Source organism: Wasmannia auropunctata, unplaced genomic scaffold (genome assembly GCF_000956235.1).
Source record: "Wasmannia auropunctata unplaced genomic scaffold, wasmannia.A_1.0 LD318663.1, whole genome shotgun sequence".
Taxonomy (NCBI): Eukaryota; Metazoa; Arthropoda; class Insecta; order Hymenoptera; family Formicidae; genus Wasmannia; species Wasmannia auropunctata.
In genome coordinates, this window is record NW_012044227.1 from 1 (window position 1) to 15,936 (window position 15,936).

General features: G+C 33.3%; 2 protein-coding genes across 4 annotated transcripts in view; one reads left to right on the forward strand and one right to left on the reverse strand.

Moving 5' to 3' along the window:
- Positions 1–2,068: 2,068 nt before the first annotated feature.
- On the reverse strand, positions 2,069–10,479 carry LOC105460616 (serine/threonine-protein kinase/endoribonuclease IRE1). The gene is made up of 13 exons (XM_011707104.1): positions 9,823–10,479; positions 9,429–9,549; positions 9,299–9,341; positions 8,687–9,066; positions 8,256–8,463; positions 7,878–8,122; positions 7,424–7,773; positions 7,154–7,311; positions 6,703–6,989; positions 6,137–6,433; positions 5,663–5,835; positions 5,235–5,426; positions 2,069–4,287 (listed from the first exon to the last, which is right to left on the reverse strand). The coding sequence occupies exons 1-13, from the start codon at positions 9,889–9,891 to the stop codon at positions 3,910–3,912; spliced, it is 2,901 nt and encodes a 966-aa protein (XP_011705406.1). The 5' UTR covers positions 9,892–10,479; the 3' UTR covers positions 2,069–3,909.
- A 572-nt stretch (positions 10,480–11,051) lies between these two features.
- Positions 11,052–15,936, forward strand: part of LOC105460617 (serine/threonine-protein kinase 11-interacting protein) — a 9,270-nt gene continuing 4,385 nt past the window's right edge. The window contains exons 1-12 of one of the 3 annotated variants that reach the window (XM_011707106.1): positions 11,052–11,225; positions 11,304–11,490; positions 11,733–12,313; positions 12,528–12,824; positions 13,035–13,228; positions 13,351–13,666; positions 13,852–14,223; positions 14,313–14,394; positions 14,600–14,774; positions 14,832–14,967; positions 15,033–15,188; positions 15,810–15,887. In XM_011707106.1, the coding sequence (XP_011705408.1) occupies positions 11,851–12,313; positions 12,528–12,824; positions 13,035–13,228; positions 13,351–13,666; positions 13,852–14,223; positions 14,313–14,394; positions 14,600–14,774; positions 14,832–14,967; positions 15,033–15,188; positions 15,810–15,887 (2,269 nt within the window). In that variant the 5' untranslated portion in view covers positions 11,052–11,225; positions 11,304–11,490; positions 11,733–11,850. Of the gene's footprint in view, positions 11,491–11,732; positions 12,314–12,527; positions 12,825–13,034; positions 13,229–13,350; positions 13,667–13,851; positions 14,224–14,312; positions 14,395–14,599; positions 14,775–14,831; positions 14,968–15,032; positions 15,189–15,809; positions 15,888–15,936 lie in introns of all 3 variants that reach the window. The other 2 variants (XM_011707105.1, XM_011707107.1) reach the window with 2 other exon arrangements.

The following is a 15,936-nucleotide window of genomic DNA, read 5'->3' on the forward strand; positions in this document are numbered from 1 at the left end:
TCAAAATACGAAATTTTTCAATTTTCAAAATTTTCAAAAAAGTCCCCAGGGCGAACTGAGATAGCTACGGCACTTTGACTTGTGGGAGGTGATAGAGGGGGTCGTCCTCTGTCGATAAAAACTCCCAATTCAATTTCAAATCTCTGCTAACCCCAACCAAATCTTGACTATAAAAAATAAAAATAAAAAAAAAATTCTAAAAATTCCCGGACCTACCCCTTTTATGCAGCTCGACGAGAGGAACAAGAAAGGTCCTCTTCGCCATGCCTCTATCTCTCGTCCTTTCGCCTGTAGAGGTCGTTTTAGACTTTTCAGAAACTTTCAAAAACTCCCACAACTAAACGGTTGCAGATAGAGCCATGGTGAAGAGGACCTTTTTTGCTCCTCTCGACGAGTTCTATTTGGGAAAAATACCAAACCTAAAAAAATCCCAAAAAAACCTTTTTTTGGAACATATAAAATCCTGTAACTTTTAAACGGCAACAGATACAAGGTTGGCGCATAGGACCTTTTTTGTAGGGCTCGTCGAGATCTATAAGAAACCACCTTTTGGATTTTTCAAAATACGAAATTTTTCAATTTTCAAAATTTTCAAAAAAGTCCCCAGGGCGAACTGAGATAGCTACGGCACTTTGACTTGTGGGAGGTGATAGATGGGGGTCGTCCTCTGTCGATAAAAACTCCCAATTCAATTTCAAATCTCTACTAACCCCAACCAAATCTTGACTATAAAAATAAATTAAAAAAAATTACTAAAATTACCGGACCTACCCTTCTTATGCAGCTCGACGAGAGGAACAAGAAAGGTCCTCTTCATCATGCCCCTATCTGTCTTCGTTTCGCTAGTAACCGTCATTTTTGGATTCAGGAAACAAAAAACGAATTAGATCAGCTAAACGGTTGGAGATACGGGCATGGCGAAGAGGACCTTTTTTGTTCCTCTCGACGAGTTCTATAAGGAAAAATTGCGACCTGTTCAAAAATCTGAAAAATTAAAATTCAAAATAAAAAAAAAAATTTTTCACTTTTGGGACCTACCCGTCCTTATAGTACTCGACGAGACAAACACAAAAGGTCCTGTGCACCGAGCCTCTATCTCTAACGGTTTAGCTAGGAGAGCAACTTTTTCCTCTTTGAAAACACAAAATGAATTAGAACGGCCAAACTATGAAGTCAGACTCTATAAGACCTATATGGGGGTGAAAGAGAAAGTCATCCTCTATTAAAAAAAAAATGCGATCGGCCATTTGATTCCCTGCTTTATCCTATAACCTTAGACATAATCTTGAAATCTACGACACAAGCCTGAATTTTTTATTATTCAAATGATCTTTATAAATAATTTCGAATACGTATAATGCAATAATATCATATTTATATATATATATATACATATTACCGCAAGATTATCATTTTTTTCTACTGTTATCATCTTTATGGATAATCAAACACGGATCAATTATAAACTTACTGTTTTAAATATAATTTATTATTAGCAAGTTATAAATATATGTACATGTCGAAAAAAACTTTTGGTCTAATAATAAATCATAAAATTAATATTATATATTATTGACTAATTATTTAAATTTTAGTAATTGCTAACCAGCCACGCTAATATAAAGATTGTCGGTCTATAATAGTATCCCGTCAGTGTCCAAGCCGATTTTATATTAAAAATAGTCTTAAATCTGGGGTTATGAACAGTATTAAGACTCAAACCAGTGAATGAATAAATCAATAAAATAATCGTACGATAGTAAGTGTCGGCACCATTAATTTTGAAATTATAATCACATTAAATAATATCGTTTCTCCAATATCGTTACAGAGCTGAGATTGAAAGAAAACCTTAGAATAAAGTTTAATTTTAACGACTTTAGAATAGAAAAAATTGACATTTTACTATAAAATATTATGCACATTATAAATACCTTATTTACATAAAAACATCTCGCTATGTATATAATATATCTGCACACAGGTTACATTCAAAATGCAAAAAAGCACGTAATATACACGTGTATGTATGTACATATCGCAATATGAAAGCGTTCATACATGTAAATTTTGTGTGAAGAGGAATGTATCTATTGTGTATATTTTTATACATCTATGTACAAATTTCTGCACACAGCCATTCTTTTTGGCGACTGCTGCCGCTTGATAAAAAGGTAATTTTACTATATTATTAATCAATCTTAATAGTATTCTCATTTATCTATTTAATTTTATAATTCGTTTATATTTTCATAACGTTTGTAAAACACACACAATGTGTTCCATTTTTAACAATCGCCATCCAAAATTTTCTTTGTTTTCAATTTTAGAAAAAATTGTTTTATTAGATAAACATTGTATATAAGATGTAAAGGAGGACAAATAATGATAAAAGCAATTTTCGAAAAAAATCGATTTTTCACGTGTATTTTTCGAAAGTCACGTGAAAGTCGCCTTGTCGGAAATATTTTTCTCTAAAATTGAAAACAAATAAAATTGTCCCCTTCAAAATAAAATACATTCCACTTGTAACATTTTTTTGGAATAACGAATAATTTGGGAGATAATTGCGTTCGAAAGTTCAAAAATTATTATTCTGTATATACATATATAGTGGTTGAGTGTGTGTGTGTGTGTGTGTGTGTGCGCGCGCGCGCGCGCGCGCTATACATTCATAATGTACACATATAATGTTGAATGTACATATGTGTGGGCTCGCGCATGTGTAGGTATAATATTTCAAGCCAGGTATTTTTCTAATTCGGGGAACGGCATTTCGTCTAATTTTTTTCAAGTATTTCATATACTGTGATCGATAATTAAGTGTTATAATGTATATTTTACGTTAAACACGTTTGAATCGACGACTAGAACTCGTCGTAAGAATCAACAAATTACCGAAGAGAAATCACCGATTGGAAAATAAAAATCAATGTCACATCAGGAACTAATTGAAAGAAATTCTAGTTCTAACAAAAACTGGATCTACTGGAACACAAATGTTTGCTTCCAAAGTATTTGTAAACAAGCGAGATTGTATTGGTCTCATTTCTAAAATTTTTATAGCAATATCCTATAAAGTTCATTAAACTGTGCTTATATAAATAGATTATGCGCTCTCATTCGAAGCGCAAAGATGATAATTAGAGAGGATAATAGTGAGTTAGATTCTCTTCTTGTCCGATTATGCGATTGATGCGGAGAAGAAAAGAAGAAACAGTCGCTCCCCTTGTTTTTAGAAAGAAACGCGCATTTTTTTTTCTTTTTATTTCGGTTATATCGTTTCTATCCAGCGCATTATGTTATAAAAAGAGTATTTGATTATACATATTTCCCTTCAATGTTGTCACATATAAATATGTAATCTATCTATACAAGTGTGTGCTGTTTTAAGTTTGTCTTGTTCTTCAACATGAGAAATTTGATAATAAAGATACTGATACACCCGTATTATATCAAATCGATAATTTGAATAAAGGATCTTTTGTGTACTTGCCGCAAATTACTCGCTCGTCACACTGCTATTGCAAATAAAACGGAGGTTCCCCTGCTGTCTTTATACATTTTACATCAAATATCATATAAAATAAAGATATCGACACTCTCACACAAAAAAAATTACATTAACTTCACGTTTCTGAAGCAAATTTAAACCAGTATAAAATATATACAGTAATATAAACTGTCTTAAATTAAGTACACTACTGTATTGGAAAAAGAGCAGCTTGTAATTTGAACGATTTCAGTTCTCTTTTTTTCGATCAAAAACATAATTGTAATTTTTATTGTGTTAGTTGGAAACCATGGAATTATTCCTATTCATTCCAACTAACCGGAAATTAAATTTTCATACGTTAATATACCCGCAAATTTTCATTTCTGTTTAATTTGTAGTAGTCCCGAGATAATTCAATTCGCTGGATGCAGCAACCATGGTGATGGCTCTTCATGCTTCCTCTTTTCCTGTCTCCTTCTCTGACCACGGTATCTTGTTCGATTGGGACTCCAATCAACATTATCCGTTTGTCTTGTCCTGGCCGACTTGGCTAGAGCTAAGTTGTTAACTCGATCCATTTGTACGATTGATTGTTGCCCCTCATCACTCGTAAAAGTATAGTGTGGATGGTAGTATTGTTTCAGGCTCGATTCGTCTCGAAAATTCTGCATCGCGCACCAAACGTGACACAATAAGTATGGAAATCTTGATAACCAATATTCTGTGAATTTGTTAGGAATTTCGCCAAGACTCTCCTGTGCTTCTGGGCTCAGTTCTCTGTAGTGGTGTTTCTAAAAACACATCAATATATCCAATATTAATGATAAGTCGATATGCAAGAGAATAACTGACAATGAGAGATGTGTCGCGCTAAAACTATTATATTCGACTATTGAAACTATATTTACTTCTTCTTTATTTTTATAATTTGGTCTATTTTGATCTTGATACCTACATTTATTAAATATTTACAACAATTTAATTTTAAATATTGCAATAAATTCTATCAAACTAAAATGAAAAAGTTTCTAGAAATGTTTTAGAGTAGCGTGAACATTTTGTTCACGAGCTAAACGCTTTCACCTCTTAGGGTACTATCGTCTTATTCAGCGAGAGAAAACAAAAATAAAAAACGCTAGAGCTCTGTTCAATAAGTTTTAGCTCCAGCATTATTCTTTTTTGTCTTTTCTGTCTCTCGCTCTACAAGATAATTGACTTGTGAGATGGGAAAGCGTTTAACCCATGAGCAATGTTAGACAGGCCTAAAAAAAAAAAAAAAAAGAATTTTCTTCGAGAAGTACAGACGCAAAAAAAGCCTACCTACTATTCCTTTGACAAAGTGCTTATTTAACAAAAGAATTTTTTTTTACTATTTTACTGTAACATCCAAGACACTATTACAATTACAAATTTCGCAAATATTATTTTATCGTTAGTCGAAACTTATAGGAAAGTGTTCTATCAACAATCTTGTGAAAAATGTTTCTTTTATTCATTCTACATTTTTTCTCGTTAATATAAATAATTAATAATACCCTGATTGTGTCATTATGTGTATGTGATATATCAGAGGTTCGGCAAATTTAAAATTAAAATATTGAAAGAAAAGAGAGAGGAAAAGCGGAAAATAATTTATCATTTTCTATTTTTAACATTAATGTAATTGAATACGTGATTGAAAAGAAAACAGAACGTTTGTACCTTGCTTATCTATGTCTATACTTGCATTCTCACTAACCTTGTTCCGTAAAGCCCTGAGTAGATCTCTTACGCTCTCGCCTCGATAACTCCTATACTTGCGCAAATCTGTTGCAACTTCGACATCTATATACAATCTCCAATCATTCTTCGTTACACGTTCGCCGCAAGTTTCCAATGCTATTAAGGCCGGGCTGTCGGACTGATCCTTTTCCACCCGATCACTGATATCCTGTCACATAAAATAAAATACAACAATAGTGATAAAACGAACGAAAAATTTACACGCTAATTTCTCGCTTCTTATGTGTCACAATCGCTAAAGTGCAGGTTATCGGGGGAAAATCTTATATTTTACAAGACATAACTTGAAAAAGCTAGTATTTTCAACTATATGTTTCCTTTTCTCTTCCTCTTGAAAGTGCAAATAAGAAATGCATTATAAAAATATTAAATTTTATTTTATACCTGAAAGAAACCCAGAATCTCTGCTAAATTCCAGAAGATTGGATAATTACAAATTGCCGAAGCTGGTGGTCTCCTGGCAGGATTGCTACATATCATTGCCTTGATAAGTAATAATGCTAATTCTCTGTCATTCGAAGGCAGTTCCTGGAGCGCTGTCAGATTGCTCTCGCCACCTGTAACAGAGAAGCAGAAAGAACAATACATTTGTAACAAATGATTATCACAATATAAATATTTGATCATTGATGTTGATCACTAGTAGTAGTTTCATAACGATAATAATTGGATAAATGGCTAAATACATATTCAGTTGTAATAATAATCTGTAGATTTATCATCTATGCTTGTTATTATTTCTCGGTTTGATTTATAAGATATAGGATCGCGAACGGATTACTACATAAGAAATAACCAAATGAATGAACCAATTAAGTACAATTGCAACTATTTTACTTGACAACTTCTCTTACTCACAGAGAATATTGGCTTGTCTTCGTAATGGATCACCAAAAGGATGCTTGCCACCGGAAAGAACATAGTAGAAAACGCAACCAAGCGAGAAAATGTCGACTGCGCACGTCGTCCTTTCTCCATTCAGCATCTCTGGCGCAATCCAGCCATCAGTTCCAGTAACACCGGATCTCCGTGAAAATGATACGCGGCCGAGTTGGAGTTTTTTACACAATCCAAAATCTGATATCATGGCGCGTACCTCTCCACGAGATCCAGGAGCAGAGAGTAAGACATTATGAGGTTTAATGTCCCTATGAACTATATACACAAAGATTTTAACAGCGAATTTTTATCACAAATTTCAATAAATTATAACTCTAGCTCTCTTTCCCCAGAAAAGATAAGAGAAAACAAGAAATAATTAAATACATGAATTTTTTTTAACATTTTTACGTTATCGTATTATTCTTGGTAAATATTATAAATTCGTCAATTTAAAGCTGATTCAATTGAAAAAAATATGCATTGTGAAATTAATCACTTGAAAAAAAATTGTTAATGTCTTTTCAAACGAAATTTCGACTCACCAATATCCAAAAAATGAAGATGTGCTAATCCAGATGTGGCCTGATGCAATATATTTTTCACCGATATCTTTTCCCTGTCGTATTTACCCGCCACGTAATCCTGCAAAGTGGCTTCCGCTAACTCCAAGGCAATGTATCTGAACATACGATCTTGTTCGGTACAAAAGTATCTAACTACATTTGCATGAGCGTCTGATTCTCTTAAAAGCGCTACCTCCCGATCCGCAAACGTAAAACAGTCTGGTAACAATCGCTTCACAGCTACAGCACGATCATCAAATTCACCTCTGCGAGAAAGGAGAAAAAAGCAAGAATAGACATTTTTTCGGATCGACAAAATTAAAATTTAAAAACTATCAATAGCTATGCATATATGTCCACATATATATCCACCTGATATATGTATACATATGCAACAATTTCTGTAAATACTGTACATTAGAAATATTACTTGAACACAAATGTTCCTTCGCATCCTTTGCCAAGGACTTGTCTCGTGTCGAATGTAATTTTTCCCACCTTAACCAAGCCATCCCCAATCTCTTCCGGTATAACAACAGAGTTGCCTGATTTGCCAGAATAATTCAAGCGACTGCTTTCGCGTGAACCCTTAACAATCATTTTTAATTTCATCAATTTAACTGGATTCAAATTTAATAATACATATTGCACCTCATGTAATGCCAATAACCCTATAACGTAAAATAGGTAGTAGTTTTACCTGCGACAATTGCTGGAATTGCTCCTTACGTTGCTTATATATATACCAAGTTACAATCGTCAAGCTAATTGTCAACATAATTGAGATGATGATCAATTTCGTATCTATGTTTTCCTGTTGTTGATTGAGCCATATTTTGCTCGCACTATATGTTTTTGAGATAATTCTCTGCCAATTCTGATTGTTTTCCGACTGTACGCTATCGTTGGACATATCAGACTGCATGGCGATAGATAATTTGGCCCCAGTGACATTCAACGTCGAAGTCTCCAAGATTATCGGATCGGATCGTCCAGTTATTTGAAGGAGCTGATTTTGCGGTTTGTATTCTGCGGGGACCTTATAATGACCTACAAGTGTGTAAATGCGAAACACAAAAATTAGAAAAGATATAAAACAAAATGTATAACAATATGTATAAAGAAACGATATAATTATAACTTGAGTATATTACCTAACATTATGACGTTTTCGGTGCGCTTAACGCTTTGATAACCATCATCGGCTATGTCAATATTAGAAATAAAAACATAATCCCCTGGCAATGGTACTTTATTATCTGCATGAAGATGCGACGTCACCAATGGCCCTTCCAGCAATAAGTGTCCTATATTACTCGATATAGTTGTCGTATCCAAATCAACAAGCGACGGTAACGCGTACAGACCATATCGATGCTGTCCAACGTACAAAGTTGGACTAAAGAAGAAAAGTTACTTGCATTATTAAACTTGAAATCTTGAAAACACAATTTTCTCTCTCTGCCAAACACTATATCCCATGTAAAAAGTAAAAAGTATTGATTTTCTTAAACATTTTCCATCCAACTTACAACAATTGTACGTCAGTCGGCTTTGTCGGAAATTTTTCCAACAACGAATCAGCAATACTTGTAAAAGGAACTGTCAGCAATCCATCTTTGGTTACAGTATACATGGCTATCACTGGACTTTTCAGGTCCAATTTCCAAAGAATCCTGCCTGATCTTCTATCCAAGGTCACTACACGACCTGTTGAACTTGTGGTAAAATGTACCAAATCTGAAATGTCAAGTTTTCTCAGAATACGCACGCTCGCTCACGTGTGTAATGTACATACACGCGAAAATGTACTACAAACATATGTATGATACACATTTCACATATTATATTACACAAATGTAAATGTATATATAAAATAGTATAATATATATTTTATAGATAACATTGACTAGTAGTCTTCAAAATGTGTTAGGTTGTTGCGTTGTCTTATGAAAAAACGTACCGTAATTGTCTATCACATCAGGTTCCATTTGCATAGCGGAATAATCGTAGAATGTTACATTCCATTTTCTGTCTTTTTGCTTGCTGTCAACCATGATGATATTATATTCCGTGCGACCAACAAAAATGATATTCTGCATTTCCAAAGGACAGGTATCTTTCACTTTATGAAAACTTAGAAGCTGTTCTCTTTCACCAGTCGTTGGATCAATACTAAACCAGGTGTCAATTTTTCTACCGGTGTACAATATACCGTCGCTGCTTCTACATGGACTACTGGCGACTAGCTGAGGAATAGTAAATGGCAGCTTTTTCAATGCCTCTGATTCTCTACCAAAGAGATACAATGAACCATCTCTGGGATCTGGTAGAAATATAGGCCTGGAAATTAAAAACATTTTAATAAAAATACCTATAAAATATTTCAATCACGCGCGCGCGCACACCCCCCCCCCCGTCCGCCGCTTAACTCTGTTATTTAACAAATGTTATAAAACATTGCAAATAATATAAATTAGATATACTACTTTTACACCATGATTTATTATCAGTATTGTTTATGTATTAATGTATACGACAATAATTTAATACAATGTATAAATAACATACTTACATTTTGGTTCCCGACAGATTGATAGGCACTTTAACCACAGGTTCTGAAACATAGTTGATATAAATATAATAGTACACAAAATAATAAATCTCAATTTCCAAATGTATCTATAGAGCAAACCAATTGTTACCATCGTCTTGCTGCCATTGTATTTTCCCAGACCACTGATCAACACCCACAAGCAATCCTCCAAGTGTAGAAAATAAAAGGAGAGCGTCATCTTGTTCCGCTACCAGTTCAGTGTTAAAATTCTAATATAAATCAATTATTTGAATCAATTTTCAATTTTAATCGCAAGAATAAAAGTGCATCCAGTACAACACGACTCTCTCATAATTCATGAAAAACGTAAACATATTTTTGGGTATAAAATAAAAATTTAATTCTAAAAAAAAATATTACATTATTTGTCCTTAGTCTTTTTTTATTTCCGTCATTCATCATATCATATACCATGAAGAAGAAATTCCTCTCTAAAAAAAACTTAAATTTGTAACAAAGCATAGTTATATATTAATACATACATCTACCACTTGCTGTCCCGCGACGAATGCAAGCGTCATCAAAATAACAAGCGTCATCCACCTTTGCATCGTGAAGAATTTTTATGTAACATTGATCATACGATATTGACAAACACGGATGAATTTCTTTCGGCATAAGTTGAACTCCATACAGTAATGTGAGTAATGTATGCAGTTACGCGACGCATCAGTTTACGCTTTGGAGCTGTTTGGAGCAAGATTCGTAATTCTTGGAGATTGTTATCGTCGTGTTAATTCATGTGTGATTGCCACACAACCTCCCTTGAGATACCACAAACATCATATTCTTATAATCCGCGAATCTATACATTAGCATCCTCTTTATTCTTGATGCAAAACAGAGCACAAGGTTCTGCGGACAAGTTCGTCTTGTAAAAAAGCATGATTTAAAGACATGATTTATTTCTATCTATTATTGTTATTGCGATAATTATATGTGTGGCCGCAGCAATGATATAATTATCATAACAAATATGTTTTATTCATTGTTATCACAAGTTTTTTCGGCTTCCAAAAGAGATTCGGTCAACAAAATCTGCAGTTTCACAGCGGCGTATATGTAATGACACGCACATCTCACGAAATTTATCATATGGACACGTGTCTCATATATATGTCGTATGTATGTACATACATACATGCATACATACGTACACTACTGCCGATTACATTCTGCACCTTTCAAAGGGAACTACGTAGCACAGCTGTTTTCTAATACTGCAGCCGATAAAATCATCTAGGCATATCATTTTATCAACATTGTCGATAAAATGTGGTGCGTGTCCGTGCTACATCCACAAAATAATTATATATTCGCGTTATCAACTCGAGGCTTTAGCAAAAGAAAAATTACGTAAATATGTATATATATATATATTATATATATATATACATATATACATATGTATATGTATAATGTATATGATATTGTATGTGGAGAATATGTATATATATAATTATATAGATATTTACGTAATTTTTCTTTTGCTAAAGCCTCGAGTTGATAACGCGAATATTATAAATCGACAATGTTGATAAAATGTCTGATGTAGCCTTGACTCGAACCACATCCATTCTCTCTCTGTATATGATTTTATCGGCAGTATCAGAAAATGGCTGTGTGCTATACGATTCACGGTAGGTACAATGTATTGTACATTATACTATATATTATGTATTTATTCATACATACGGGTGGAGTTTGCCACGGTAGCGGTATTGCGGAAAACGCCGGGACAGTCACACTTCTTATTCAAGCACTTGTCAGAGACTCTTTATATCATATCAAGTCTATGGTTACTCCTGTCCTGCGTTGACCTTTAATATTATACTGTTTGATAATTACGCATTAAATGATATAAATGTTTCAATTGCAGTTATTGGTCTGTGTTACATCGACAATTATATTTTATTAGAAACTTTAGTCAATATTTAACCCATTCACGTCAAATTTTATATAGGTAACTTATTGGATATCTCTTTGTGTATGAGAGAAGTGAAGTTTGGAAAATTAAAATTAACACTGTGAACAAAGTGATCAAAGTTATTTTAAAAGTGTTTTTTATTCACAAAAAATAAAAATGGTGTATATGGTGGGGCCTTCAATTCTGCAGTGGGATTATTACTTTGGAAGTAATGTTTTTTAAGGTTAGAAAATCTGTCATATTTTTAACGTTTGATTCTTTCACAGTGATTTGATCTCTTCAAGCTTTTTTTCGCAAAAGGAGAGACTGAACCTTTATATTTTCGTTCAAATCTAAAATAAACAAGTTAATAATCTTAAATTTTTATCTTTTTTTTTCATCTAATTAAAGAATATAAATTAGAAGATATTAAACCCAATAAATGTTTTGTAACACTCTAACGACACGTTATTACTATTATTTTAGTTAAACATGAAACGTGAAACTTGCCTGTGTGAAAAGTGTAAATCGGGCATCCGTTAGATAACTGCGTATAGAGTTTACTCGCTCTCATTCGCAATAATATTAAATAGCGAGTAAACAAATGTCAATAATGAGCCACTCACAGGACATAATTAATACACCGGAAATAATGGAGCTGGTGAGACTTCTTCGGCAAAATGGTGACAAGATCTTGAGCGCCTCTAGCAAACTTTCTCTGTCGACAAAGCTGCTGCATAGTCTCAACGAGGCATTCTCACTGATTGTATCAGAATCCGAAGATTTGGATTCTTCGTTTCATGTGTGTAACAGCTCCAAGATAGACATATTCCGTGACGTAAAGTTCCTACATGATTTTGTGCAGAAAACTATAGGTCTGAAAGTGATACATTGTTCTTCCGACGTCAAAGTTACCATTGACATCTCCAAGTTTAGACATTTAAAATATTTGGAGCTGAAAGGGGTATCTGTTGAATTATTAAAGGGCCTACAGAGTGTCAGAGGTCAGTTAGAAAGCATTGTCTGCTCTGGTAGAAAAGGAATATCGACAATTTATCAGTTACTAGGTAATCTAATAATGTATAAATTTATATATATATATATATATATATATATATATATTGTATATACAAAGTAACAGTCCATTGAGTTGCTAGTGACTTACAGTCACTAGTATAATATGACATACAAAAATTACAGCTTTTTACCTATAATATAATTATTACATTATTTATATTAGAATATTATCTTATATTTCTTATATTTTTTTTGTATACCTAGCTGCATGTGGAGGTGATGCTGGAGTCGGCTTTGTATGGGCATCCTTGAGAAATTTGGTATTGCCCCACAACGCTCTCAAATGCCTGGATGAATCATTAGAATTGGCACCTTGGCTTCAGATATTGGATTTAAGTCATAATGTGATAACCGATGCTAAGGAAATATCCTGTTTATCAAACTTGAAATATGTAAATCTAGGCTACAACAAATTAGAAGAAATACCTATATTCAATAAGGCAGTGTTACATTCGTTACAAGTGTTAGTGTTGAAGAACAATTATATTGACAATTTAAAGGGTTAGTATTATTGCAATAACTTTCTTTCAGACATTTTCCAAGACTTCCAAATAGCTGTTTAAAGCTATTTGCTATGTTTAAATATAACTTTCAAATTTAATCAAATTATAATAAGTGCGCGTTTAATATTACATAACTTGATAATTTGACAAATTATTAGATCTGTTCTTGTCATCAATCTTGTTGTTACATTAATGTTGTACAACACAGGTCTTCAAGGCTTGGAATGTCTGACAGAATTAGACTTGTCGTTTAACTGTTTAACGGAGCATTTGGCTCTCTGGCCACTGCAAAAGATGTCGACTCTCTTGTGGTTATCTTTGGAAGGAAATCCTTTATCGTATCATCCAAAACATCGTATTCTAACCCTAAAATATTTACATCCAAGTTTATCGGACAACAAGGTAATATTACAATATATTACATTAAAAATTGTCGAGAAAGTGCAAAAGAGCGCTAATATATATCTGATAAATCTGCAGATTATGCAAAGACAGATGTGACAGATCTAAGTAAATTCTTGCAGTTTGTTTTAGATCATTTGCCGTTTTCAAATTCGGAAAAAATGCTAGTTGCAGAAAATCGGATCTTTGCAATCTACAATCAGTCTACAAATCAATCCACATCTCTGTCCAGTTCGATATCTATATATGTTGATACACATGAATTTGACCAAGACAGATTAAATTCAAGTCAAACAATATCATTACCTGAGAATCTAGAAAAAAGTGTAACAAGAAGTAAAAAGAAACCAAACGTCAAAGAGGCGATTATTGACGAAATCGATCAGGAAAGAGGAGAATTTAAGAAATTGCCCGATGTGGTTGCATCTTCTCATTTAGGTAAGAAAAGTGTTATGATTTTAATGAATCAAATTTATGTAATAGTAAAGGATAATGTTTTAATAAATAGGATGACAGTAGTAGAATAACTGGTGGTACAGCAATAGAATTATATATATATATATATTTTTTGCCAAGTTGCCAATTAGTTTATATGTATGTACTTGACTCATTTTTTTTTTTAGAGTCCTCGAAGGATTACTTGGAGACAAAGAAGCGCATTTTAGATCTACGCGAAAAATTTGGCGAGAATAATTGGCTGAGTAGTCACGCGGGAACTTTTGTCCAGGACATTATGGGCCTTAATCCCGCTTCACAATTTCCAGAATCACAAATATCTAAAATACAAACTTTGGCTAATATTAATACAGCATCATCTCTTCACGATACCCTGATTTATGCAATGGATAACGGAAAATCTTCTGACGAGTCTGAGTCGCAAGAAATCGCAGAATACATCGCGGAAGACGATAATGAGATTCCTCAAAATGAGACTTTGGATAATCTTCCGAAGCCGACATGCGCTACTCCTACGATCGTATATGATCCTAATGAAGGTAAAACTTGCAGAAAATATATATGTTAAATAATATAAAATATTAACAATATCGCGCGCGAGCAATAAGTCTGTATTTTTCCCTCATAGAAGCTGGAGATTTGTATATTGTTCAGAAAAGGAAGGAGGGCGAGGGTGAGATGGAGAATGTTTTCCTGGTAATAACTTCCGAGTAAGTTACTATTTTGCTGCAAACAATTACACAGCACAATTGCAATTGATAAAATTCAAATGTTTCTAATTATTTAATAAGAAAAAAAGTATATAGGTAGATTACAGCTTTTTCAAAATATAATTTTATCGTTTATTTATGATACATTTATAATATATGTTACCAAGATAAAACTTTCTACATACATATATCGCAATATTTGCAGAGATATCAAGGAAAGAGATGCAATTACTGGAAAAGTAAAGTTTTGTTGGTCGACAAATTCTCTATTATCTTGTGTCTTAGGCAGAAGCGATCCACCCACAGTTGACATTATTTTTGACACTACTAGGAAAGATAGGGAAAACAGACGATACTTTGCGCAACCAGACGATGCAAAAGTAAGATGAGAAACACTTAAATATAATTTTGCAATTTACAGCTTAATATTTTTTTAGAAAATTGTGACAACGATTAACGAACAAATAGAGATGCGGCCGATACTACTCAAGATCTTCAAGTGCATGAAATGCTCGACACAATTCTCGCAGGATCCGGAATTATATATGGCGTTCACTGTTAAATCGATGACCGGTTTGTTTTGTATAAGTAAAATGAGTGTACTTTTGGAGAGAATTGTGAAAATGTTTATTTTTTAGGTGCAAAACAAATCAAGTGCCCTACCTGCGACAGTAGCTTGGTCATTGAAATAGAAACTCCATCTAATGTAATAGATAATCAGGTTGCAAAGAATCAGCTAATGGAAAATCCAACGACACTCAATCTAGCACATTCCGAGTCATTTTCTAGTATTGGTAAGCCTTACGGCGGTATGATATACCGTCATATTCTGTCAGCATGTAGGATTCTTTAACGAATGTACAAGAATATGCACAATCTGTACATGCTGTATCTGTATTTTTTATTCAGTATTGCAGTTCTTCTTTTTCAATACTGCATCAAAACATTGCAGTATTGAATTTTAATTTATTCTCAAGAGTTTCAATTCTCTTATCAGAGACAATCATTGGAAAATTAGAGCGGAGAAGATTTCAATTTTTATAGGAAGAATAATAATGAAAAATGTTACAACTTTACGTTTAAAAAACTGCTGCAAAAATACATGACCGAATTATATAATTGTTTTAATTATGCTTTAATTATGAATAGTTTTGTGCCATTATGTATAGTTTGTGCAAAAAACAATTAATCGTGTTGAAGTTGGCCTGATAATTACTTATCTTAAAGTTTTATCTTAAAAAAATGAATTAAATCCTTCTTATTGATCGATTAAATAATAGCGAATGCATTTTCATGATAGCTAATGTCTATGTTAATATGTAACATATGTTATATATGTATTGATCAACGCGTATGCGTGCGTTTGTACATTTTACCACATTTATGGGAACTGTAACATACTAATACCGGTGCAGGTGGAATGGAGGGTGGAGCTAAATCCGTCACCACTTCTCTGGTGCACTCCGACTCTCACACCCAAGCTCAAGTCTGTTGTAAGCTTCAGCCACAATAATTTGTTACAGCATCCCCCCCCCCTCTCTC

Excerpts from the sequence above, each read along its gene's own strand:
- LOC105460616 (XM_011707104.1), bottom strand. The coding sequence starts at position 9,891 with ATGCAAAGGTGGATGACGCTTGTTATTTTGATGACGCTTGCATTCGTC. Across the intron at positions 7,774-7,877 it reads CGAAAACGTCATAATGTTAG|GTCATTATAAGGTCCCCGCA; the intron begins GTAATATACTCA and ends ACACACTTGTAG. Across the intron at positions 5,836-6,136 it reads AAGACAAGCCAATATTCTCT|GTGGCGAGAGCAATCTGACA; the intron begins GTGAGTAAGAGA and ends TCTCTGTTACAG.